General features: G+C 40.5%; 2 protein-coding genes across 3 annotated transcripts in view; both read left to right on the forward strand.

The window, feature by feature from the left end:
* Nucleotides 1-4,285: 4,285 nt before the first annotated feature.
* On the forward strand, nt 4,286-6,789 carry LOC109902093 (sclerostin domain-containing protein 1-like). The gene is made up of 2 exons (XM_020498170.2): nt 4,286-4,624; nt 5,753-6,789. The coding sequence occupies exons 1-2, from the start codon at nt 4,375-4,377 to the stop codon at nt 6,199-6,201; spliced, it is 699 nt and encodes a 232-aa protein (XP_020353759.1). The 5' UTR covers nt 4,286-4,374; the 3' UTR covers nt 6,202-6,789.
* Nucleotides 6,790-7,477: 688 nt separating this feature from the next.
* Nucleotides 7,478-27,224, forward strand: part of crppa (CDP-L-ribitol pyrophosphorylase A) — a 34,023-nt gene continuing 14,276 nt past the window's right edge. For both annotated transcript variants that reach the window (XM_031786694.1, XM_020498168.2), the window contains exons 1-9: nt 7,478-7,898; nt 8,388-8,664; nt 9,475-9,624; nt 16,412-16,516; nt 16,841-16,886; nt 17,596-17,693; nt 20,740-20,817; nt 21,028-21,120; nt 23,527-23,664. In XM_031786694.1, the coding sequence (XP_031642554.1) occupies nt 7,690-7,898; nt 8,388-8,664; nt 9,475-9,624; nt 16,412-16,516; nt 16,841-16,886; nt 17,596-17,693; nt 20,740-20,817; nt 21,028-21,120; nt 23,527-23,664 (1,194 nt within the window). In that variant the 5' untranslated portion in view covers nt 7,478-7,689. The remainder of the gene's footprint in view (nt 7,899-8,387; nt 8,665-9,474; nt 9,625-16,411; nt 16,517-16,840; nt 16,887-17,595; nt 17,694-20,739; nt 20,818-21,027; nt 21,121-23,526; nt 23,665-27,224) is intronic.

Here is a 27,224-nt window from a genome sequence, read left to right on the forward strand (position 1 = left end):
TGGAGCAGAAGAACTGAGGTTCCTCCCCTGGGATATTCTCTCCTTGGCTTCTTCTCAAAATGCATTAGAGGAGAGGACATGAAGAATCTGTTAAATACAATTGAGATTCACCCCTCGTGTTGCTGGAGCAGTTAGCTGAACATGACAGTGAGGATGTTGGCCCCTGGCTGGTTCCATTCCCCTAGCTTTCTCTGTTTTTGTGGTGGAAATGGTCTTCTAGTCCACAGTGGAGAACTGCATGATGGATCTCTGCATGGCCCTGCGCACACTGGGATCTGCTGTCTCATCTAATGGGCTCCTCGGCAGAGATAAGCAGCACAGAGAAGCACATATAAATAGACATTGAAAATATTCAACACTTTAGGAGTCATACGTTCAATTGTAACATTGTAGAATCTGTATCATGAGATAGTCACCCATATCCCTTATTTGTGACTTACTTTAAATGTTGTCTTGAGCCATAGTGACCTGTAAGTCAGATGAAAATGATCAAATTGACTGCATATTATCTCAATTTTCAAGTCAATATATTCAAAAACCTGGTGAATTGCAATATAAGGTGAATGCTCGTCTCCTTTGGTACAGTACTATGTTTTACCTTGAGAAAGTTGTCATCCCTCCCCATAGATGCCAGTCTCTACTGGCAGAAGTCTCTGCCCACCTGCCAAATGCCAGTGACTGGGGGACACAATGGCGTTCTATACTAAACGGCTGTAATGAACTGTTCCTCTCCTGCTTCACCTCTGTCAACCGGGCATCACTTTAGGTTCAACAAGGATCCCAGACTTGACACAGCAATGTGTTGTAAACAGTTTCTCTAGTAAGTTCCTTATTTTTAAATTTTTGGAATATGATTTCAATATTTGTTGACATACCTCTTCTATCCAATAACTGCACTGACGGCAAGTTATGGACCACATATTGACAATATCCGGTCTGTTGTGAGTAGCGATTCAGGAAAAAAGCTGCAAAAGCTTTCATCTACAATACTGTATCAAATCCAAAGGAGGCTGGTGGGGGGAGATAAAAGAGGACGGGCTCATTGTAATGGCTGGAATGGAATTAATGGAATGGTATCAAACATATGGAAACCACATTTGACTCTGTTCCATTTGTTCCATTCCAACCATTAAAATGTTCTTATACCTCCACCCACCAGCCTCCACTGGTCCGATCTGTTTCTTCCTCACATAACCATGTCAAATGTGAGGGCCTTGGACTGTACAGTATCAGTGGAATCCCCATTCACTCACTGACAGTGTGGAGATGCTGCAAGTTCCTCAGCTCAGCCACGCAGTCCTCCAGCCTCTTCATCTGGTGTTTGTGCAGAAGAAGAACCCAATGACAGGTTAGGTGTCCCAGGGTGCCAAAGGATGGAAAACATACAGTAAAGACAGTAGCCTGAGTGCTAGCCTGTTTCTGCTCTCTTAACAACTCTGTGAAATTGTCATGCCTTAACTTGGCTTGACAATGACAGCAATGGACTTCGCAAGAGCACAAACACATCTGGGAACAGGCTATAAAGACAGGATAGGTATGTTGCTCTTGGGGATGGAAAACATAGATCCACAACAAGACAAACTCACACAGAGAACATGCAATGTTATAGCATATGCTTAGGAAAATAAAGATTGTAATATTTACCTGAAATAGATATTTATTGTTTTGGAGATAAAGTTCTGTCATGCAACAGTTGAGGGAATAGTAGAAGAGTTCGTTAATTTGAAACATTTACAGAGCATTATGAAGTGGATATGGGGAAATGATATGTTTCCTTTCTTGGCTATTCTGACATGATATGCCGAGTGTTTGACTGTCACACATTCCCACATTTAATATAACTGTATACTGTATCATTATCTGTTTGTGATGTTGGCTACAGTATCTTGTTGTTATTCAGCCATAAGTATCTCAGCATGAAGAACCTTGACAACTCTGGAATATTGACAAGTATAATATGATTTTGTTAATTTGCAAAAAAGCATTTTATGTAACATATTACTGGCATATACTGACATGATTGATATTTTCCAACAAATTATAATTGACAGGTCACATCACAGCCACAGCCTTGTAATGAATAGGGCCTCATTTGACATTCTCAAGTTATAGATTCCATAGCTAGAAGTTATGATAAGACTACTATTTGGCAAGGTAAAGTTGACAGACATCAATGCCATTCCTGATTCCATACTTCTGGAGAGCAATCATCAATGTCCTGTAAGAATATGCAGTACAATTCTAAATATCATTACATCTTCAAAATATTTGAGCAATCTTTTAGGTAAGATAAATGAAGTATTGTAATTCAGACACACCTCCATGTCTATCACCCTGTGAAGGACAAACCAAACCTGACCAACCACCCTACTACAGTAGGTCTACCTGCAACCAGGAAACCCCTGTTTTCATTTTGAATCATAACAATCAAAGAAAGCTGTTCTCTTGTTCATCCTCAGATTGCACAGGTTTCAAAAATGTATTTATTCCCATGCTATTTGTTTTTTTGGGGGTACAGGAAGCAATAATATATATATTTAGTTATGTGAGGCTAAATGATAACATTCATGATATGACATTATTAATCACGCTGCAATTCAATTCCTTCAACATTGGCAACAACTGGTCAGTAGATGGCAGACTATCTCTACCCAGTGTATTGACTGTAGGGTGACAAAGGTTCAGAATGACATAGCTTTTCCCTATATCGCATGCATTTATTTCATTACATTATCGTGGGCCTGTTATTGAACTGTGGCTCAAGTTCACAATTCTATTCTTCACAGTTCATTGGGATATTTCACAATTTTTGACAATAATTCATATCAATAATAATACACGATTGGGAAAATGAAATCAGTACCTTGAATCTGGTGGCTGAAGGCAAACCGAGAACAGCTCTGTCTAGAATAAAACACAAATCCATTGTCTGCATTTATAGATTCATAGTGAATTCTACGCACCCATGAACTTTTATTTCTTGGCTTTGTTCCCATGTTATGCATTCCTTTTGTCCCTCTCTAGTCCCCCCGTCCCCCCTCCTATTACCACATGAGGGTCCTTCCTGCCAATACACACACTCCTGTCATGTTGCTTGTCAATATGTTAATAACTCAGTGTGTGTGTGTGTGTGTGTGTGTGTGTGTGTGTGTGTGTGTGCGTGCGTGCGTGCGTGTGTGCGTGTTTGTGCATGCAGGATTGTGTGTGGGATTGTGTGCCTGTCCCTTTACTTCCCACAGGATTCTGTCACCTGATCTACTCCTATATGTCACCGTCTCCATGGTTTGGACACATACAGATGGTGCTGTCTCAGCTTTCTGCTCCTTTAGATGGGAGAAACATGACAGTGGCATATCGTAGGAACTTCTGCATCATTCACCCCATCACCTAAAGGACTGTAGAGTCTCCTGGGATAAAATGGTGGTATTGTCTTTATTTTGTGGTCGGAAGTGAGGTAGGTGAAATACCTATTTAGTGAAATATGCCTTGTATGTAAGTAAAAAGAGACAAGGCCATCAGTTACAAAACCAACAATAGTATAAAAATATATTATGGCTTCACCTTTACATGTATTCAGGCAGATATTATATCACAAGATACAGTACATCTGATTTGCTTTCAATGTTTTGTGGTATTCTACACAGGAGGAAGGAGGCCCCTACATTTAAGGTTCATATGATAATGACACTGAACAAAAGTGTATCAGATTTCCTTCACATGAGCAACAATTAGTGCCTATGTGTGACACTTCTTTTCAAATATGGAAGAGAAGGCTGAAGTGAATGCTCCCACAGAAGTAATTATATCTCTCCTTGCCATGAGTGGCACACACACAAAGACTCCAGTTAGTCTAGGAACTCCAATCATTAGGTGTAAAAATGACAGGGGATTGAGAGATCGAGAGGAAGAGAACGACAGAGACCGAAAGCAAATTGCACAGACCATATCCGCTTGAATTAAGAGAGTAGATGAGACTGCATGTCAGAACATGGACGATGATTAAATGAGGGAATATAAAAAATAACATTTAACAGAAGAACACATTATTGCAGAGACCAAAAGTGGAGGCTCTTCTAATATTTTGAATAGATTAAATGTGATGAATAGATTGCGATCTGAAGAAACACAAATTACGCAATAGCTCTAAATCCCATCAATTGGAGAGACAGGAACAGGATCACTCCAGATGTTGTACAGGCACTGGCTCTGTAGCGCACAGACAAATGGGCGTGGTTATCCAGTTACGCCCAGTCAAGAGACCCCATGATGTGCACCTGAGCGGTTGCCAAAACAAGACTCGGACAGGCCTATATAAAAACAAGCTCAGAACGTAGTATCTCTGCCGCAGACATCAGACGCACAGAATCAATTTAAATGACACGGGATCTGCTTATTCCCTACATCCCCAGAAGCAATATGCACTTGAGCGCATGCAAGTCGTGCCACCTGCTATTCTTGTTTTGTATTCTTGTGAGGAGTTCCCAGGCGTTCAAGAATGATGCTACGGAGATCCTATACTCGCACGTGGGTACTCCTGTGCAGGATGCCCCGAGCAATGTATCTTTAAATCGGGCAAGAAACGGCGGGAGAGGCGCGGGAAATACTGCTGGGAACGATAGAGTTGGTGAGTATTGTTCAGTTTTCTTTCTCAAAACAATGCGAAGTTGTGCTTTAAGGTTAACTATTTTCATTGGTTTTTAACTTTGTAAAAGTTTTTTAAAACTGCAAGACAAGTGCATAGACCTATTTATTCCAGCACAATCAGGTTTATAGAGACTTCTACAATTAGGTTGTTGAGATTGGGTTCTCTAAATGATACATTATAATATACTACAGTCTTAATGTAAAAAATACAACTGCTAAAACTTCAACCAGCTGTTTTATATATATATATATATATATATATATATAATTACAATAGGCATGGATAGATAATTACAATAGGCATGGATAGATAATTACAATAGGCATGGATATGATCAGCAGCTAGGTTGTGACAGTATCAGATGCCCCCACTGAGTGAGACCAGGCAAAGCTTGGCACTATGATCTTCAACACACACACACACACACACACACACACACACACACACACACACTCCTGGCAGGCGTCCAAGCAGGGCAGTAGAGATGAGTCATCCAGGGCAGCCAGGCTAGTGTTTGGGGAGTGATCGTGTGTCAGCGCCACTGAATGGAGGTGGGTTCCTATACACAGGAAGTCTGATTCTGGCGCTCTTTGACTTGAGCTCTCTAAGGACCCCAAGTATGAAGGAGAGAAAGGGAGCCTCTCCTCTCTTCATTCATCAAACTCTGTCATAGAGAAGGGGGCACATTGTCACAGAGGTGTATGGCAGTCTGTGAATGGTGCCCTGGCTTGGATTACAGGGTGAGTGAGGAGCTGTAGCCTGGAGCAGAACAGTGCTGGTTGCCCGCTGATAATCCTATAGGAAAGCCAGGTCCATTGACATAATTCAGAACACTAAAGCCCTTCCACTCATGCAAGAGCAATGCACCATTTCCTCTCTACAAGCCAGTAATTGGTATAGGCTTATAGTCTGTGCCAAAAACCTCAAAATTAACCAAATAGACGGCTGTGTTTGTAAAGTTTTCTGATCGAAAACCCTTTATGTTTGCCGCAGTAGAATTTTTAAAGTGAAACCAAATAGTTTGGGGCCACAAAAGGACATTTTAATCTTCACTAGATGTTCAAAGTTGTTTGATTCTCATCGTTTTTCTGTTTCTCTCTCTAACAGATCAGAGAAGCCAAGTTGGCTGTAGAGAGCTGAGGTCCACCAAGTACATCTCTGATGGCCAATGCACAAGCATCAACCCCATAAAGGAGCTAGTATGTGCTGGTGAGTGCCTCCCTGCTCAGCTGCTTCCCAACTGGATCGGCGGTGGCTACGGCAGAAAGTTCTGGAGACGGAGGAACAGTCAGGACTGGCGCTGCGTCAACGACAAGACGCGCACCCAACGCATCCAGCTGCAGTGCCAGGACGGCAGCACAAGAACGTACAAAATCACTGTGGTTACCTCATGCAAGTGTAAGAGGTACTCCCGGCAACACAACGAGTCGAGCCATATGAAGTTTGAGGAGCCTGCCTTGCCTCAGCCTCAGCATCTCCACAGGCACAAAGCCAAAGCCAAAAGGAGGCTAGGGAAGATCAAGCTAAACGAGAATTGGCATGAAGCAGAGCCCTAAGGCAGGACTGCAGAATGCCTCTGACTGTGGTCTTGGATTATCTTTTATTGGGACTGGCTTGTTGTGAGGAGGACCACTGAAAGTGACTTTGTAAAAGTGAATGGCATTGGTTGCTTGCTACATCTGAGGACCAATGGGCACCATTGAATCATTAGCTAATAAGATGAAATGAACCTAAATGGGGTCATCATGACCAATAGAACTGTCTGGAACTTTAAGATAATTCGCATCATTCAAGTTCTTGTATGACAATGTAAACCTGCTCTTCACTCCATTATACAAACACATTTTTACAGCCAATATAATGTAAAAAAGTAAGCTCTGCATGAAAAGGGGTTTCCCATCACAAAAGCACCACAAATACACAATGTAAATATGTGTACATATATATAGTATGATATCACATGTCCTCTGAAGTATGGTAACCTATGTATAAATGTTTTCTATAAGATGTATATGATGTAATATATATGTTGTATTGCTATTCATTTGCTAAACCTTTTTAACATGCATCACACATTTATCAAGAAGCTGTCATTGCTCATATTTTCATTTGAAAAAAAAGAATAAATGTTAAAACAAATTTCACCTTATTGTATGTTGATTCTTACATTAGAGATCTAATTTGCCACTTTTTTCCCCCCTGCAATTATTTTATGGCCTAAAGGCCGTTTTCAAGTTCTTATTTCATTGATGTAAATCCATGTTCTGTGGTAGGCTACTTACACATAGTAATTTAGTTTTAATCATAAGTTGGGTGGCAGCGCATGTCGACCACCTACAACTATGTAGGCCTACCCCCAATTGTTCTATGGACCATTAGATGGTATTTCAGTGTTGAAGCATGTAGCTCAAGTCATCCCATATAGTATAAACCTACACATACAATTATCTCACACTAGTTATAGTTACACACTAGTTCTGCTCCAGATCAAGCAAGCTTGAATAAATTAATATAGCAGGTAGCCTGGCGGTGAAGAGCGTTGGGCCAATAACTGAAATGTTGCTGGTTCGAAACCCTTAGCCGACTAGGTGAAAAATCTGTCACTGTGCCCTTGACACTTAACCCTAATTGCTCTGGATAAGAGCATCTGCTAAATGACCTAAATGTATGCAAAATTGCATCAAGTAGTCAAAATTAAAAAGGCATGAAAGCATGCACGATTAGCAAAATTGTCACAAATAACCACATACATATATGATAGGGGATATTAAAATCTTGGGACATCAGCAGAGAACCCACAGATAACATCAGTGACGTAGAGCTGGTATGGGGCTTCCTTGACAGCGCGCATGTGCAGCACTGTGGCTACAATGTAGCAGGATACAAATCGAATCAATCACTGGTCTACGCGACTCCGCCCATAAAGGAATGAATGAAACTGTATATGGGGATACCGATAGGACGTATTCGTGACCTCAAATGTTAGTCCGTTTTAACTTCAAATCACTCAATTGCCCTGAAGCACGTAAAAGGATACGGGCGACATGGACAGGCCTGTTGAACCAGGACATTTCTCAGCATGCGAAGCCCGGTTGGACAAGCACATTGCGGGACGTTGCAGCGTGGATTTCCCAGTAGCTGTGGTTCTTCCAGCCGGTGGCAGTGGAGAAAGAACCGGGCTACTGACACCCAAACAGTTCTGCACATTTCTCAATAGACCTCTGATAAGCTACACAATTCAAACTTTCGAGAGGTAACACTTGACGTGTCGAATGTTTGCATGCAAAAACACATGTCCCGTTTGGACGTTTGGAATACTGTTGTTTTATGGCCCTGTCCCTTAATCTTGTCACTGCGCAAGAGAGTAGCCACATGTAAACAAACCATTTCACTGGCGTTTTAAGCTCTTTTAGGTTATCGTTGAATAAATGTATGGTTTTGTAATGTCTCATTACATTTAATAGATCTTTACTGAATCCATCAGGTCACACATTACACTTTTGAGTCTTTCTACAAATTCCAACAACGTCCAAAATACCCTACTTGTTTTTGATACTGCCAGGTATTTTTGTTTCATACTGTGGAATTCTGTTGAAATAATGTATGCAAATAATTGCACCCAAATGTGTTATGCATGGTAATATAACAAGTAATGAAACAAATATACTCAACAAGAATGACATGTTCTAACCACAGTGCGAAAGCTGTTGACTTATGACTATACACACTGTTTCTTTGACAGAGTGCCATGGATCCAAAGCATCGTTGTGGTGGTTGCCAAGGAGAGCTTAGATTTGATGATGGACATTATCCATCGCTTCCACCACAGAAATGTCCAAGTGGTACATGGTGGATCTACTCGCCACAGATCTATCTTCAATGGGGTCCGAGCCCTCAGTGAGGGAGAGGGTGGTACGGCCCGCGTCAAACCGAAGGTGGTCATCATCCATGATGCAGTGCGGCCCTTTGTGGAAGAGGACTTCCTCCTCAAGATAACAATGGCTGCCAAAGAACAAGGGGTTTGTACATATTCAAAGTCCTCTATCTCTTCCAACGCAACACAGTCAGTGGAGCTCAGACGGAGCGATTCATTGCTCTCAACTGTAGCCATGTATACCTACTATAAGCCATGACAAATTAAAACCACATTGGCTGATATTAGTGGCTAAGGAAGACATTGATATGTTTAGATGGTGATTTATATTTTAGTAGCTGTGACATGATATTGTTGAAGGCTGGTCACAAAAGTGAGAAGTGTGAGCAGGAGCTCTTTGATTAGTGTGTGTGTGTGTGTGTGTGTGTGTGTGTGTGTGTGTGTGTGTGTGTGTGTGTGTGTGTGCGTAACTCTCAAAGCCAGCAGTCTGGTCTTCATTAACTTGCCAGTATCCCCGATCATGATAAAATGTCAGTCTCCTCCGAAGAGCATGAGATTCATTTTGATTTTAATAACATGTGTAACACACATAACACATGTTTGCTTTCATTCTATTTACTAGTCATTTTGCCCCCCCCCCCCCCCCCCCCCTTATCTCATTGACCATACTTGTTCTTGACACAATGGGGATTTTCATCCTCAATCATGTCATGATCACAAGAAAATACGATCTCAGTAATGTTGCTTATGAAGAACTTTCAATTGTACAGGAAAAGCATTGTGTGCACAAGCTGTTGTTTAGCTGGTATTTATTGTTGTTATCCAGCCATGGTTAGAACAAGTGTGGTAAGCCTCAAGACACAATAGGATCGGAACCATTTGATACATTTTGGATTGACGTGTGTATTTGCCATAAGGAAGAAAGACATATTCCGCTCCGTTCATTATTTTGCAGGCTGCTGGGGCTATCCGACCTCTGGTTTCCACAGTTATTGCTACCACATTGGAGGGCTACCTGGACCATTCTCTGGAGAGAACCATGTACAGAGCCAGTGAGATGCCCCAGGGATTCATCTATGATGTCATCTACCAGGCTTATCAGAGGGTAGGTACTTCTAGGCACTAGGCAGTTCTTGTACACAAAACATCACTCGTCGTCTACCCAAGGTCTAGTTAATAAAAACTGGTTGCCTGGTTTTGGGGCTATGTAAAAAAAATACACTCCCGTGAACCCAGCCTGATCTCGCGATAACTCACATTCTGTTTCAATTAAACAGAACGTGAGTGCACCGGTCAGTCTGTTTGACCTGGTTAAAAATGACTATGTTTACTGTGTACATTTGAATTAGGGATGTGACTGATAAAACAACACACTATTGAATGATTTTCTTAAATAGAAATATGCCACCAAGGATGCACCTTGAAACAAAGTCCAAACCTAACCTTGTACAGAATTTAGTTCTCATGTTTACATAATGTTTTTGTGAAGTTTCTTCACCTCTGGTTAGGGAAATGGAGAACCTTGGATGTCTGCAAAACCTTTTTCCATGTCGATCACTAGTCATGTCCTGCAGGTTTTGAATGTTCCCTCTCGATGTCAAATAATTGCTTTAAAAGGTCCCTCGAATCACATAAAATGACCGTCGCAGAGAGATTTATGCTTGAGAAATAATTAACCCCAGCAATGCGACTAGATGACAAAAGACTTTATGATTCTCATACATCACACTCAGTCTTTACAGTCGTCCATTGTTCACCAGATGTGCTGGAAGCTGCAGGGTTTCAAGCTGAAGAGTTTGTGGTGTGGGTGCCATCATTTTCACTGCGGCGTGAATATGTCTGGGAAAGAAATGACACATTAATATACTCTGGCACTGTGCAGCATATCACTCTGTCGAACAAAAGAAAAATACCTCTTGGCTTTGGTAAAGGTAACGTAAAAATAACATTGAAGTAACGTGGTTACTACAGGTCTAACAGTCTGTGATTGAATTTTTTAAATTAACACGTGAGATGATTTCAACGTCCCAGAATACTTGCGAAAAAATAAGGGAAATCATTTCACCTTTGGGTGATATCTCACGAAAACTAGAACAATATTTTGTTTCACAACATTTAATCATAGGTTCCTTTGGAGGAAGGTTTGTTGACATATATTTAACTTTTTTATTTTCTAGCATATTTCAAAAATAATTAATTGAAGTTGGAATATTTGGAATTTTGGCCTTACCCAGGCCTCCTTTAAGATTCCATAGTGATTCACCTGAAAGTGCTACAAAACATTGGTGTTATATGAAGCTTTACAGCTTGCTCTGCACTATGAGTAGTATTTTGATTTCAATAACAATTTTCTTACAATGATTAATGAATATGTAAAAATATAAACATGAACAGTGTTTGGATTCGTTACATGGAAAAGCAATCAATGACTTATTACTCAGCTTTTTTTTGTTATGCTGTCCATTCAGCACGAAGCTCCACTGTAGGCCTATCAGATGAGCGAAGGTGTAGATTTTCCTTTGGTACTTTTTGCCGTTGTTTGGTCGATTTCATTAGACTTAAATACTGTAGGTCCTTGATGATAAGTAATCCCTTTGATTATATGCCTTTATTTCAATGCATTATTATGTGCAGGATTGACCTGACATAGTTTGCATTCGCGCTGCGGTCAGTTAATGCGGGGTTATTGGAACTTTGAGGTCGGCATTTGAAGTCGGCCTCGTTGTGACTTCATAGCCTACATATTAAAGACATTTTAATAAAGGCTATGTACTGTTAGATTTATCAAGACATCATTTCGTTGTGATAAAATACACTTTTTTCCATTTTGAATTGCATTTGTCAGATGTCGATTGTTTATATGGAAATTGTGTTGGAACATATTAAATATTTATGTTTTATATTTATGTTTTATCATAATGAGTAAAAATGTCTTTCACACATTTTTTGTGGAACCATACCATATAAGGTGAGTAATGGTTAAATGGGACACAGAGAAAAGTGACTTAAGTTTTCTAATAGATATCCTAATCAACAATCAATATCTGTGTGTTAGTGAGGAAGTACAGTTGAAGTCGGAAGTTTACATACATTTAAACCCAGTTTTTCACAATTCCTGACATTTAATCCTAGTAAAAAAATCCCTGTCTTTGTTCAGTTAGGATCACCACTTTATTTTATGAATGGGAAATGTCAGAATAATAGTAGAGAGAATGATTTATTTCAGATTTTATTTCCTTCATCACATTCCCAGTTGGTCAGAAGTTTACATATACTCAATTAGTATTTGGTACCATTGCCTTTAAATTGTTTAACTTGTGTCAAACATTTCGGGTAGCCTTCCACAAGCTTCCAACAATAAGTTGGGTGAATTTTGGCCTATTCTTCCTGACAGAGCTAGTGTAACTGAGTCAGGTTTGTAGGCCTCCTTGCCTACAAAGGAGGCCTTCAGTTCTGCCCCCAATTTGTCTATAGGATTGAGGTCAGGGCTTTGTGATGGCCACTCCAATACCTTGCCTTTGTTGTCCTTAAGCCATTTTGCCACAACTTTGGAAGTATGCTTGGGGTCCTTGTTCATTTGGAAGACCCATTTGCGACCAAGCTTTAACTTCCTGACTGATGTCTTGAGATGTTGCTTCAATATATCCACATCATTTTCCTCCCTCATGATGCCATCTATTTTGTGAAGTGTACCAGTCCCTCCTGCAGCAAAGCAACCCTACAACATGATGCTGCCACCCCCATGTTTCACGGTTGTGATGGTGTTCTTTGGCTTGCAAGCCTCCCCCTTTTTCCTCCAAACATAACGATGGACATTATGGCCAAACAGTTCTATTTTTGTTTCATCAGACCAGAGGACATTTCTCTAAAAAAGTACAGTCTTTGTCCCCATGTGCAGTTGCAAACTGTAGTCAGTTTTTTTTATGGTGGTTTTGGAGCAGTGGCTTCCTCCTTGCTGAGCGGCCTTTCAGGTTATGTCGATATCGGGCTCGTTTTACTGTGGATATAGATACTTTTGTACCTGTTTCCTCCAGCATCTTCACAAGGTCATTTGCTGATGTTCTGGGATTGATTTGCACTTTTCACACCAAAATTACGTTCATCAATGCCTTGCAAAGAAGGGCACCTATTGAAGGACAAAAAGCAGACATTGAATATCTCTTTGAGCATGGTGAAGTTATTAATTACGCCTTGGATGGTGTATCAATTCACCCAGTCACTACACAGATACAGGCATCCTTTTAGCTCAGTTGCTGGAGAGGAAGGAAACCACTCTGGGATATCAACATGAGGCCAATGATGACTTTAAAACAGAGTTTAATGGCTGTGATAGGAGAAAACTGAGGATGGATCAACAACATTCTTCATTCAAAGACTCGATCATGGACACTCTTACTGACAGTTGTGGCTGCTTTGCGTGATGTATTGTTGTCTCTACCCTCTTGCCTTTGTGCTGTTGTCTGTACCCAATAATGTTTGTACCCTGTTTTGTGCTGCTACCATGTTGTGCTGCTGCCATGTTGTGTTGCTACCATGTTGTCATGTATTGTTGCCATGCTCTGTTGTCTTAGGTCTCTCTCTTTATGTAGTGTTGTGGTGTCTCTTTTGTCCTATGTATATATTTTTGTTTTATCCCAGCCACCGTCCCCACGGGAGGACTTTTGCTTTTTGGTAGGCCGTCATCGTAAATAAGAATTTGTTCTTAACTGACTTGCCTAGTTAAATACATAAAACATTTAATAATAATAATTGTAGTTAATCCACAATACTAACCTAATTGACTATATTCCTGGCATGAGTAGCAGGACGTTGAAATTTTGCGCGATTTTTAACAAAACGTTGAAAAAAAAGTCCCGATCTTTAAGAGGTTAAATACATAAAACATTTAATAATAATAATTGTAGTTAATCCACAATACTAACCTAATTGACAGAGTGAAAACGAGGAAGCCTCTACCAAATACAAAACATGCATCCTATTTGCAACAAGGCACTAAAGTAATACTGCAAAAATGTGCCAAAGCAAATCACTTTTTATCCTGAAATACAACATGTTATGTTTGGTGCAAATCCAATACCACACATTACTGAGTACCACTTTTCCATATTTTCAAGCGTAGTGGTGGCTGCATCATGTTATGGGTATGCTTGTAATCTGTAAGGACTGAGGAGTTTTTCAGGTTAAACAAGAGAAACGGAATGGAGCTCAGCACAGGCAAAAACCTGGTTCAGTATGCTTTCCACCAGACACTGGGAGATAAATGCACCTTTCAGCAGGATAATAACCTAAAACACAAGGCCAAAAGCTACGCTGGAGTTGCTTACCAAGAAGACAGTAAATGTTCTTGAGTGGCCGAGTTACAGTTTTGATTTAAATCTGCTTGAAAATATATGGCAAGACTTAAATGGTTCTCTAGCAATGATCATCAACCAATTTGACAGAGCTTGAAGAATTTTGATAAGAATAATGGGCAAATGTTGAACAACCCAGGTGTTGAAAGCTCTTAGAGACTTAGGCAGAAAGACTCACAGCTGTAATCAATGCCAAAGGGGATTCTCATGTGTTGACTCAGGGTGTAGAATACTTATCTAATCAAGATATATTAGTGTTTTTCTTTTTTTCTTTTACAAATGGTAGAATATTTCTTCCACTTTGACATTGCAGAGTATTTTGTGTGGATTATTAATGTTCCACAAAAATACCTAAAGAGTGTTTTAATACATTTAATTTGTATGAATAATTTATGTTTATCACGAATATATATTTTCTACTCATGTATATATTATTTACTCTCTCAATTATCCTCCTTTACAATAAATAATTAAGTGTCCCACTTTGCCAATCAAGGTGGCCCAATTTGCCAGTATTGGATGCGTTACTTGAAAAAGTAACTTATAGTATTACAATATTTTAACACGGTAACTTGTTATATTACTCCATTACTGATACAAATAATGCATTAGTGTAATGCGATACTTTTGTAACGCATTACCCCAACACAGAATTTTTTGGGATTTGCTACATTTTTCATATTTCTGAACATAATCTACTCCACGGGCATTTCAAAATACCAGAGTGGGATCTCTTCTACTGTTTGCGTTATGATCCAATTTGTAAGCATTACAAACAGTGAATGTGAAAATCGATTCAAAACAGTTGCCCTCTGTTGGTGATTTGCAGGATGTGCAATGATACAAGTAAAAGGATGGTTGTGATTGGTTACATTGCCTACTATGACAATTTCTCTGTATACAATTGTCCAGAACATTAAAACTAGCAGAGATCCCACTTTGGAACTTTGATATGCCTGTAGAGTATATTATGTTCAACAATATATTGAAACATTTGTCAAATCAAAAATGATATATTCTCTATATTCATGTTTCCATTTTTAAATATTCATTAATGTAAGAAAATCATTATTCAAATCAAATTATTACTCATATTACCAGCGGCAAAGCTTCAAATGAAACACATTTTTCTTTGTAGCACCTACAGATGAAACATTATGCTTGGGTAAGGCCAAAATGTCACATGTTCCAACTTCAATTAATTATTTCTCAATTGTGCTTTAAGATACAAAGATCAACAAGCCTTCCTCCAAAGAACCCTTCTATGGATTAAATGTTGTGAAAGTCCTTCTAATATTTTTTTCTTCTTCTAGATTTGTGAGGAATCAGCCCTTTGACCAAAACCATAAATATGTGGATTCTTATCTTAAAACATAGGCTTATAACTTTTATGTTGTAACAATTTCTGTCTATCACAAATCCGTCACTGCAAAAATTCACCTTATTTATTTTTCAAACAGCCCAGATACTTCAGAGCTCTGCTATTTGAACCTTGGCTCGATTTAGATGGTGATGCAGATACCAGTGTTTTGAAGGACATAGGAAGACTTGACTAAGAGCCGAAGTATGGGGCCAATTGGAGCCCCATTTGTCTGCAGTTATTTTGGTTCCTGGCACATACAAATTTTAGATTTCCAGGGAGCCCTGTTGGTTTTGGCTTTAACTCTCTCTGAAAATGAGAGCAGGATGCAAGAGAAGCAGAGTGTCAAGGCCAGTCAAGTAGCATTTCACCGAAAATGAAGACAAATTTGTAGTGATGTAAGTGTATTTGTGAAAATGAGAGGCTCTGGCACGATGGGGAGTGCCCCACCCCCTCTCCACTTGTGTCCATCAAAGTTGGGAAAGTGTAAGGTGTCTGTCAAATTAGCACTGTAGGACATATTTCCCCCAAAACCTGCGTGAGCCTCACATTTGTAGTTTGACATGCATTGAGCCTGGCAGAACTCTGGGCTGAAAATACAAAGGGGAGACACTCTATCCTGTCCCCAGTGCATGCCTTTGTACCGGGAGAAAATGTTACTGGTTCAATTACCACAGGACGCAGTCATATTTCTCCTGTAATTTCTCCTTCAGTTCCAGGGTCCTGAGAAAAATAATCCTGATAAAATATTGTCCGCATATTATCTCAGGTAGCATGAGTTACTTTGATTTAGCCTTTGTAGTCCACCACAGTATCTTAAAAGGCATGAGCTCATTGCTTATATCAAATGTTCAATGCAATGCGATCTACAGCAACGCCAATCTGATTCCAATGTGTTCTCACTGCACTGGGCCAAAGTGTTATGAACTCAACTCTCCTCTGATTTGGGGTGGCAGGTAGCCTAGTGGTTAAGAGCGTTGGGCCAATAACCGAAACGTCACTAGTTAGAATTCCCGAGCCAACTAGGTGAAATATCTGTTTAGATGTAACTATGGTCGATGTGAGTTTGTGACCTATCCTTTGTTTGTCCCCAGAAGACTTGCTCAACTCTGTTTATGAAACTAACTAAATTTGTTATGCATCTTCAACAATCCCACGTTTCTTTTGTCCTGTCCTCATAGTGCAGTGAGTCGGACTTTGAGTTTGGCACCGAGTGCCTTCATCTGGCTCTGCAGTACTGTGGCACCAATGCCAAGCTCATCGAGGGCCCGCCAACCCTGTGGAAGGTGAGCCAGCCTGGGACACTAACTCAGTTTGGGACAATGCCTTTAAGCCTAAATTAGGCCGTTGTCTTAGCTCTAATAGTATGCTTATTACTAGTTTGTTATACAGGGACAAGTACAGATTTGAATTCATACATTGTGTATTGTATGTAATACTATTTGATATGACTGAAAGTAAAGGGTTTTTATGGTTTTGATAGCGTTTAACTAAGCCAGTAATGGGGTAAGGCCTATGAATCTAAATATATTTTCACTAAAATGAACAATGCTTTTTAGAGCAGGTGTGATGCTAAAATGTTGTTAAACTAAGTTGTATTTGTCCTGTAGGTGACCTACAAACGAGATCTGGCTGCAGCAGAGTCCATTGTCAAAGGTATGTGACTGTATCTGTATATATTTTCATACACAACTCATACTGTTAAGTGCAATATTTGCATGATCGTCGTTTGCCTCCGACAGAAAAACCACATACTTTATAGACCTAATGTATTTTAGCACTATTTTCTGTACAACAAAAGTGAGGTGTTTTTTTTTCTTCACCGTTTTTTGTGTCCTGTGTGAGACAATGCCAGTTTAGAATGGAATTGAGTGATGTCGACGAGAAATAGAATAGTCTTTTATTGTTCTCCCAGGAAGATATTCTATGAAGTCTTGTTTAGGTTTGTCAGAAAGTAAGGGAGGGTGTTTGCAGTCTGTGATGTGAACGCCATCCATACAAGTCAGGGCACGGTAGAGCCATCGTGGTCTCTACACAATCAGGGAAACATTCATAAAGTCATCAGTCCTACTCTTTACCTCTGTATGCACCTGGGCCGACCAACTGGATTATGACATATTGAGCATAGTAATTATACCAAGAGAGCTTTGTGTGTGAATGAATTCATTGTTAGTGTGTGTTGGAGCGTATGCAAGAATACATCTTCGTGTGTGTATGTCTTTGGCACATCACTTCCCCACGTAAATCAAGTTGGATCCCGAGTGGTGATGATTTAAATGAATTATCACAATGTTTAAAGATTATTATCATTGCTAAGTAACAGAGATTTGCTGCAAAAGTGGTCAAAGTACACTTTCTTTTTCAGAGACTCTCTCCCAGTCGGCCTGTGTTGTCACAGGTGGCTCTGCACAGGCTACAGAGCTGGCCAACGCTCTGCAGAAGAGCATGAGCACTTTGGACATGGTATGGTGATGATTATGATGATGATGATGATGATTACGATTACAATTACAATGTTTGTGAGATTTTTACATTCGATCATCACATTGATGTTTCTTCCACCCCTCCGACAACCCCCCTCTCCCAGACCATGTGAGCTCCGCTTGGGTGGGCCCCGGTTAGACTTGCCATCTGCTGTTAGACCTATATTGGAGCTTGTCTGAAGGCTTCCACACCCTCCTCCCTCCATCCCCCCTCTGCCTCTCCACCTCCCGGCATGACGGAAAGCAGATGGCAGTCATGTAGTTCATGCCATGGGAATTATCTGATTAATTGAGTGTTCAGCGATGACTCTTCACTGCCACCCTTCGCCCGTCATGTTGACTGGCTCCCTATTTCCCCATACTGTCCCTGTATGACATGTCTCCCATTCATTCTCAGTCATGGTGAAGGGGTCACAGGTTGCCATATCGTCCCCACAAATCACATTGTACTTCTCCATTCTCATACGTTTTAAAACAGACACCCCCGGCCTCACACCGTACCGTCCCCACATTGCCGCCGAGAGTCTCTTCCTTCCTACGTATATCGGAAAGTGTGTATACATCCTCCCTCAGTAGTTGATAACAGAGGGTGGAAATGCATGGCAGGTGAAATGTTTTGGTGATACAGGGAAAGCACAGACAGCTCATCCTCCTGTGAAGCAGTGCCAAGCTCTTCATCAGGCAGTACGTGTCAAACAGGCAGCGGATCTAGCTGTCGTGGTGCATGGCAGACCCCTGAGATGTACTGTATAGGGTCCTAGGAACCTAAGGCTTTGGCTTTGATTGGAACCATTGTTCCCTTCACTCGGTTGGCCGGTAGGGTCGTGTTGTGGTGCACGCGTTTCTGGGACCAGATACATCCTTCCCAGGGGTTCGAGGGAGATGAAAGGCGAGATAATGGAGGAGGCGGAATTAGCTTTGTGATCAATTCCGTTAATGAATCTAATACAGGGGATAAGGGAGGTAGAGCCTGAACTGTCCTGGAGCTTGGAGGCAAGCAGACAGTGTGTGTGTGCAGGTGGAGGATTTTGCAGCGTGTGTGTTATTGTGGGGAGAATATGATTAGGGGATTCTCCTAGCATGATGAATATGGATGTGATCCCAAAATCATAGTGGAAGATACAAAATATACATTAAATTGTATTAATATGTAATATATTATAAACAATGTTCTTGTTAGCACTTTTAATTCTTGTTCTGTACATGTTGGTCAAATAAAATGTTTGTTTTTTTAGGTTTATAAAAGTATTTTCCTCAATAACCCCAGATCAGTCCTTTAAAAGACATTCCCAGACGTTATTCAAGCAAAAAGCTTTTATAGCCGTTCATTATTCTTTTGATTAATAAGTAAACCTATTAGTGTCACATTTATTTCAGTCTCCTGAGACTAAGGAATTGGAATTTAACCACTAAAACATCATTCTGACAATGCATTAGAGCTGCAACTGAAACATCTGCCTCTTTTTTTATTTTTTTTTATTTAGGCTCGGAGTCAATTTGTGTCGGAGCCCAATCTAATAGACATTAATGTCATGATAGGAAGGGAGGATCTGATGAAGGGAGAACACCTCCATCCCCTCCTTATCTCTAACATTTTGAGCTTAGTATACGATAGTATTTCATATTCACTCAAGATTAAATACAATCTTGGAGAACATGAATTATATCACTCCTTTTTCCAAAATATGAACCTTGACCTAGTAGATATTTAGTCATGGACACAGCCAGATAGAGGAATAGCTCGGGCTGGACTGGGACAAAGCTCACTGAACTACACTTTCAGCACTATATTCAAATCATGTCTATCCTTTCTCTTTGTCTGAGTTTCTCAGCATTTCAAACAAGCAGCTCATAGTTTGAAAAAGTAATAGGTAACACTTTATTTTATAGCCTTATAGGACTTGCTATTTATATGGTTTTACTAGGAAAGAATGTGGTAACATCTTACCACTTTCTGAATTAAAACTCATAGTTTGGGGCAGCTCTCTTTTTTTCCTCTGGCAGCCTGGAACTTGATTTCTGCCTCGGTCACGGACTCTCTGGTGTGTCCTGTAGTTGGTCCTTGACCTCCTGTCTCTTGAACAAACATCCCATTCCAGAATTTCATGCCCAACTAACCTTGTTTAAATCATGTCAGAAAATGTAATCTTGCAAATCTACATTTCTGACTGATGGTTTTCCCTCAGAACCCACAGGCGACTTATATTTCTGGACCAAATAACCCTCCACATGTTTCCTGTAACCACTTAGATTTCCAACTGTCATTGTTATTAAAATTGTACAAGTCCCAGTCAGTGACAAACACAGAGCGTGGATGTTTGTTTCTGTGTTTATTTCCACTTGTGTATGAAATGTTAGACAGGACCAGGGAAGAATTACTGGGAAAACAGAAGAGATAGACATGAAATGGACACACTGACATGTTGTACAGCCTCATTCTATTTGTATTCAAGGGCTAAACTTGTTGAAATATATTCAGCTAAAATGTGGTCACAATTACAGTGAACAAAAAATGCTTTTATTATTTTGGACTGCACTGAATTTTGATTTGATTTACAGTGTAATGAAATTGAACTTGGCTCGTCCACAATTCTGTCTCCAGGCTTCTTTGTACCCTTTATCATTCTGCCAGCTCAGAGAGACAACGAGATCCCAGCAGTGGTTCCCTGTCTCTTTCATTTGTTCTAATGAGCCATCCAGCCTTGGAGAGAATTTAGCTTAAGATCAATGGGGTTCAACTCTAGTCCTGGAGCTACGTAATGTATGCTGGTTTTGTCCTTGCTTTCTAATCAGGGACTCATTTATTATTGGGTAACCAGGTGTGTGGACTGAGACTTTCTGGCTGAAATTAATTGATTAAGTGCCAGGGAGAAATGAATACCAGCATGGAAATCCCTCCGGGACTGTAGTTGAGCTCCCCTGCATTCCAATGGAATTTAACAGCATTAACTAACATCGTTATTTGCGTTTATTTCACTTTTTAATGTAGTATTTCTGAAAAATGTTTCTTTGTGTCTTTCTTCAAGGAGGTGGATGTGATCTCAGACTTGATGGGAGACGATGCCAAATCTCTGTCAAAAGAGTGGAACTTTATTCGAGTTTCTGTAAGTTCACACTTCAGGAGTTTACGAAAACAGAATATAACGAAGCCTGTTTCAAAATGATGGATATCGTTTGTTATTCCTGTTATGTTTATGTTATTACCACGTTGGAAATGGAAGGTTATGCACGTTACATTTTTTTTCTGTTCAGATAGACAACTCAACAATATTCCACTCTTTTCTGACACTTGCTTTTCATTTTTTTATCCATAGGTCAACAGTTCTTGCTTTTCTGAAGTTGGAAAAATGCTGAGTGCATTGGAGGAGGCAGACCGAGCACTCCTGCATCCAGTGGTCATTATTTGGGTGAGTTGACTTCACATGGGGATGTATGTGTAAATACAGCCTCATATGAATGGAGTTGCCTTACCAACACTTGTTCTGGTACTGGAAATTAGACTGTCTTCAGTCCTCTATGCTTGGGGCTCTTTGCCCCTTACTGATCACTTTGCTTTATGGTGAGTTGGCCATGTTGCTTTAAGGATGGACTGTACGCTTGTGAAGGCCATGAAACGCTCTGATGTTTGAGTATCCCAGTAGCAATCGCACACATTCAGAACAAGGTGAGTTAGCAGTGTTAACAGAGAACATTGTGTATATGGGTGTTGTCTGTGCTTAGTGGACTTAGTGGACGTTTATCATGTCTCATTCAGGTTTCCCACACTGTGAATGAACTTGCGCTGGGTGTTTTCTATAGCACACGTCTGGTCCAGGCAGGCTCTAGTTTCCTCAAGGTACATGTACTACATGGCCAGGCAACCCTTTTCCGCTTGTAAAAAGGTTCACTTTGCAGTCTACCTCTGGTCCCTCAGACAAAACTATGTTGCTGTTTAGAAACCCTATACCCCCCCCCCCTGAGAGCACTTCACTCCTTTCACTTACCGTTTGGCTTGTTTCAGATGTCAATATCAACCACAGAGCAACATTAACTCTTGACAGCCCCCCTGCAAATTGATCTAATTGGAACCCAAAATAAACATTTACGTTATGAAGGTCCTGTTTACTTTTTGTGATTTTTACCTTTTCACCCCGGCAACAGCACAACTGCCAAAACAAAGTGAGGAGAAAAAGGTGCACTGGGCTTGGGGAAGTTGCATTCTGGAATTTTCTCTAAGCGAGTCTTTACATCTTCAAAACAACTCGGTTTTAATCATTGCAAATGTCATACAGGATAACTTGATTAAACCGCCTGCCTTGATTTGTGTTGCAAGGCCTTGTTAGGTCTTCAGTGAACCTCTGTGCACGCAAGTGTACACACACACACACACACACACACACACACACACACACACACACACACACACACACACACAGCTCCAATCCAGTGGTGTGAAGCTAGGTTCCAGGCTGCATTAGGGTGGGAGCAACACTCTCCACCACACCAGAGTAAATGCATCTGTGTCTGAGCTTTCTCCACAGCTCTTACTGTGGACCAGATGCCCTTTTCACAGGTAGAGAACCCTAGGACCCCCCCACATCCAGCACTTTATTAAAAATACATTTACTCCCGGCCTAAGTTGATTTCATGGCAGCTTAAGGATGTCCTACATTAAACATCAGCATCATGGGAAGGCTTAATTCCAAACAGAGTTAGCGAGGTGGGAGGCTGAATTCAAAACAAGAGTTGGCTCACCGAGCGATCTCAGAATTTCCCCGTCTTAAGCGAGGACGCAAAATCAACCGTGAGGGATATCTGGGTGGCGTTCGATGGCACTTGTTGTTCTTTCTTGAGGGCTTAGTCCAGCGTTTCCCAAACTCTGTTCTCGAGATCCCATGGGGTGCATATTTTGTTTATACCCTAACAAATAAAAAGCTGACTCAAATGATCAAAAGTTGATTATTAGTTAATTATTTGAATCAGCTGTGTAGTGCTAGGGCAAAAAAACAAAACGTGCCCCTCTTGGGGCCCTGAGGACCGAGGTTTAGGAAACCTTGGCTTAGTCTGTAGCATTAAACAATGACTTGGCAATCAGAGTGCGAGATAATTGAGTTTCACAGAGTGCGTGGCAATTGATTTAGTATGTGCCTGGTAATGATCTCGTCTAGACTTAAGCCAAACTGGCACCTTCTGCAGCAAAACAAATCAATAATATCACTTATTTGAATTGGAACAGATGTTGATAGATGACAAGTGACTTACTTTACTTATTCAAGAAATACTTGACTTAGTCATATAATGATGTATAATAGAAGGTTTATAACAGATGAATTAACACATTTGACACTGAGCTTACAACACACATCCTGTATATGAAGACATAAATGGAGTGAATTCACCCTGTCGAGCTGTCAGTCAACAGCCCAATTAGAAATCTTAAGTTTTGCAGCAGCAGTGTAGATGCTTTCACATCCCATGCATGACACACTAAGTGACTCATCTGTGCTGGTTAATGCTGTCTTAAGATGGGCCCATCTATCTACATAAACACCGTGAGGCCTTTCCACCTGAACCAGAGGCATTACTACCTCCCAGAGTCCTATCCGACGTGTGTTTACCCCGAATACCACAACACACTCCTCCAACATCCCTCCCAAACTAGGACCTTAAATAAACATGCTTGTTCATTCGCAGCACGTCTTTCTTAGGAGTGTTTTGAACAATGTGCTTTAATTGATCCAAAGGTTTAATCATTCTCTAAGTCTCTGTAAGAGAGTGTCATTATTGGCAGGAGATGCATGTCTCACTGGGTGTGGCGGGGCTTCTTTTGATAGGTTTATTTGATCGGGTCGGAGGACGGTTCGTCCGCCAGCGAGCCGATGGGAGGAGAGCCGGCGGCCATGATGGAGCTCGCCACAGGAGCCAAGCTCGGAAATATTTTAGTCTATGGCATCCAGCTTCATCACTCAAAGGTATGCCCCCTTGTTTTGTTATTGTTTTTCAATTTGCCTGGTCTTACACTCCTGCTCAAATGGATTTAGAGCCCCCCTGGAATGCTCGTTTCAAAAAAGTCAAACATAACGCAATGAGAACTGTGTACGTCCTTATTCCAGAATCTTGCCGCCTCATATGCATTTGGACTTGAGGCTAATTATTCTGTCTGTGTTAGATGTTGGACGTGTGTGTTGTGTGGAATATAACCTTTTAACCTTTCCATCCAGACAGATATTCTGTTTTGTTTTTAATAAAAGAAACATGCAAGGGATAAAGATGTCCTCCAAGTGTGAAAAAGCCATGCTACACTTACACACACATTGGTTCAAGTGTTTGCCCTACTGCATACATACCTCAGCTGTGTCTCATGGGAAGGCTCTGCTCTGGATGGTGTTTGAGGTTCCCCATTGGCCTGTCAAAAGTTCACTGGAATTGTCAGGGTTGATGTGGTTGACCTGAAATGTGTTTCTGTCGGAATTTACATGATTATATGAACGTGAAACACTCCTAACATGGGATTAGAGATGGCGGGATATGTGTTACGGAAGCGATTGGATTACTGCTGCCTTGTGGCTACGTTGTGCTCACCCACAACAGTAGGTCGCAACAGCTGGAAAGGATACCGAAAAGCCAGATGTTCTCACAATAGAACCCCCCCCCCCCCAAAAAAAAACAATACAAATAATGATATAATAGTTGCAATCTTGTTTGTGCAACAATTGATATACATGCCAGTGAGCTTCGTGTTTGTGATAGATTGAGCTATTTGGACAAATGACAGCTTCAATTTCCTGGCAGCAATAACACATCACAAACCAATGGCAGTACCTCACTGTTCAGGGCAGATCGAGAGAGGTTTCAGCCATCTCTTTTGATTTTAGCCGTGTCATCATTAGCAAGGAGGAATTCAACCTGAGTAATGGAGTGAAGATTTTTTTGGAGTGTCGACAACATGCGGCGGTCGGTCTTTGACGTCAACGCGTCGTCTTATTAAAACAAGGTGCTTTGCATTCTTTACGGGGAAGCGTGTGATGCACCTACTTCACATGCGAGTTTGATTGCGCTATCAGTTGTTTCTGTCTTTGGTCTGTGATTCCCAGCATGCCAGAGTCTTCCACTGACCTATGGAGAGTGATGCTCTTAATTAGTCATTCCTGTTCCAGTTTTATGAGAAAATGCTTATCGTTATCAGATAGTGGAACAACGACTAAGACCTTGCATAAATCACTGTGATATGTTTTCTGTTATATTGAGGATAATTCTTCCCAGATGGGCTTATTCATACTTGTCAAAAAGGGTTGCCAATACTCCCTATTTCAGTCCACCTGGCCTCCAGATATGTACAAATATATCTATGTTAATGCACATCCACAACTTAAACTCATTGCTTCTGTGTTATTTCATTTTCCTATCACCCAAAGGGCTGGACAGTATTTCATGAATTGTAATTTAATACAATATCCCAAATGTACTTAAGGCCCTGTTCAATGAGACATTGTAACTCCGTGACTGGGAAACCTAACCAAGATTGCATGTAGAGTTCCTATACTGTACATGACATAGAGCAAACCTTAGGTTACCATTGTGTGAAAACAAATTGAAATGTATTGATCTATGACTGTTAGCCAAGCACTCACTGACACATTCACACTGTATATTATAACAAAAATTGAAAGTCAGTGATTGTTTTGTTGTGTGTTTTTCTCTCTAAACAACATGTTAAATAGCAATGTTGTTTTTGGTGTTCTTGAATTCCCCTGTTTAGAGATGGAATTATTTAGTTAGTCATGTAGAGGGATTCTTGTTGTAAGAACTCGATAAGGATCAGTAAACCTACTCTCTGGTAAATACAGTCTCAAATATCATATTGAAAACAGTCGTTCTTATTGTTGGAGACTCGCCTGATTTCCCCTTTGACATTTGTAAGTATAGATTTTGTCATGTTTAATTTCCTCGTATGCCAAGACATTTGGCCATTCTATGGGACTGCTGCAATAATTCCACTGTGGAGAACGCTGGGTGAAATGTCACCCAAGCATCTAATCGAATGTGATGAGATTTGTTATTTTAAACCTTCACTGACTGGAATGAAACACATTATCTTGCTTATAATATACACTATCGGTCAAAAGTTTTAGAACACCTACTCATTCAAGGGTTTTTATTTTTTAATATTTTCTACATGGTAGAATAATAGTGAAGACATTAAAACTATGAAATAACACTTGGAATCATGTAGTAACCAAAGAAGTTTTAAACAGATACTTCAAATAACCACCCTTAGCCTTGATGACAGCTTTGCAGACTCTTTGCATTCTCTCAACAAGCTTCACCTGGAATACTTTTCCAACAGTCTTCAAGGAGTTCCCACATATGCTGAGCACTTGTTGGCTGCTTTTCCTTCACTCTGCGGTCCGACTCATCCCAAACCATCCCAATTTGGTTGAGGTCGGGAATTTGTGGAGGCCAGGTCATCTCCATCACTCTCCTTGGTAATATAGCCCTTACACAGTCTGGCGGTGTGTTGGGTCATTGTCCTTTTGAAAAACAGATGATAGTCCCACTATGCCCTAACAAGATGGGATGGTGTATCGCTGCAAAATGCTGTGGTAGCCATGCTTGTTAAGTGTGCCTTGAATTCTAAATAAATCAGACGGTGTCACCAGCAAAGCACCCCCACACCATCTCACCTCCTCCTCCATGCTTTATGGTTTGAAATACACATGCGGAGATCATCCGTTCACCCACACAGTGTCTCACAAAGACATGGCGGTTGGAACCAAAAATCTCAAATTTGGACTCCAGACCAAAGAACAAATTTCCACCGATCAAATGTCCATTGCTCGTGCTTCTTGGCCCAAGCAAGTCTCTTATTATTATTATTATTATTATTAGTGTCCTTTATTAATGGTTTCTTTGCAGCAATCGGCCACGAAGGCCTGATTCACAGTCTCCTCTGAACAGTTGTGTCTGTTACTTGAACTCTGTGAAGCATTTATTTGGGCTGCAATTTCTGAGGCTGGTAACTCTAATGAACTTATTCTCTACAGAAGAGGTAACTCTGAGTCTTTCTTTCCTGTGGCAGTCCTCATGAGAGCCAGTTTCATCATAGCGCTTGATGGTTTTTGCGACTTGAAGAAACTTTCAATGTTCTTGACATTTTCGGTTTTGACTGACCTTCATATCTTAAAGTAATGGACTGTCGTTTCTCTTTGCTTATTTGCGCTGGAATTGGTATTTTACCAAATAGGGCTGTCTTCTGTATACCCCCCCCCCCCCCACCTTGTCACAACACAATTGATTGGCTGAAATGCATTAAAGAAGGAAAGAAATTCCACAAATGAACTTTTAAGAAGGCACACCTGTTAATTGAAATGCATTCCAGGTGACTACTCATGAAGCTGGTTAAGAGAATGCCAAGAGTGTGCACAGCTGTCACCAAGGCAAAGAAGAAGAATCTCAAATATGAAATATATTTTGATTTGTTTACTGCATGATTCCATATGTGTTATTTCATAGTTTTGATGCCTTCACTATT

The sequence above is a fragment of the Oncorhynchus kisutch genome, linkage group LG13 (assembly GCF_002021735.2).
Source record: "Oncorhynchus kisutch isolate 150728-3 linkage group LG13, Okis_V2, whole genome shotgun sequence".
Lineage (NCBI taxonomy): Eukaryota > Metazoa > Chordata > Actinopteri > Salmoniformes > Salmonidae > Oncorhynchus > Oncorhynchus kisutch.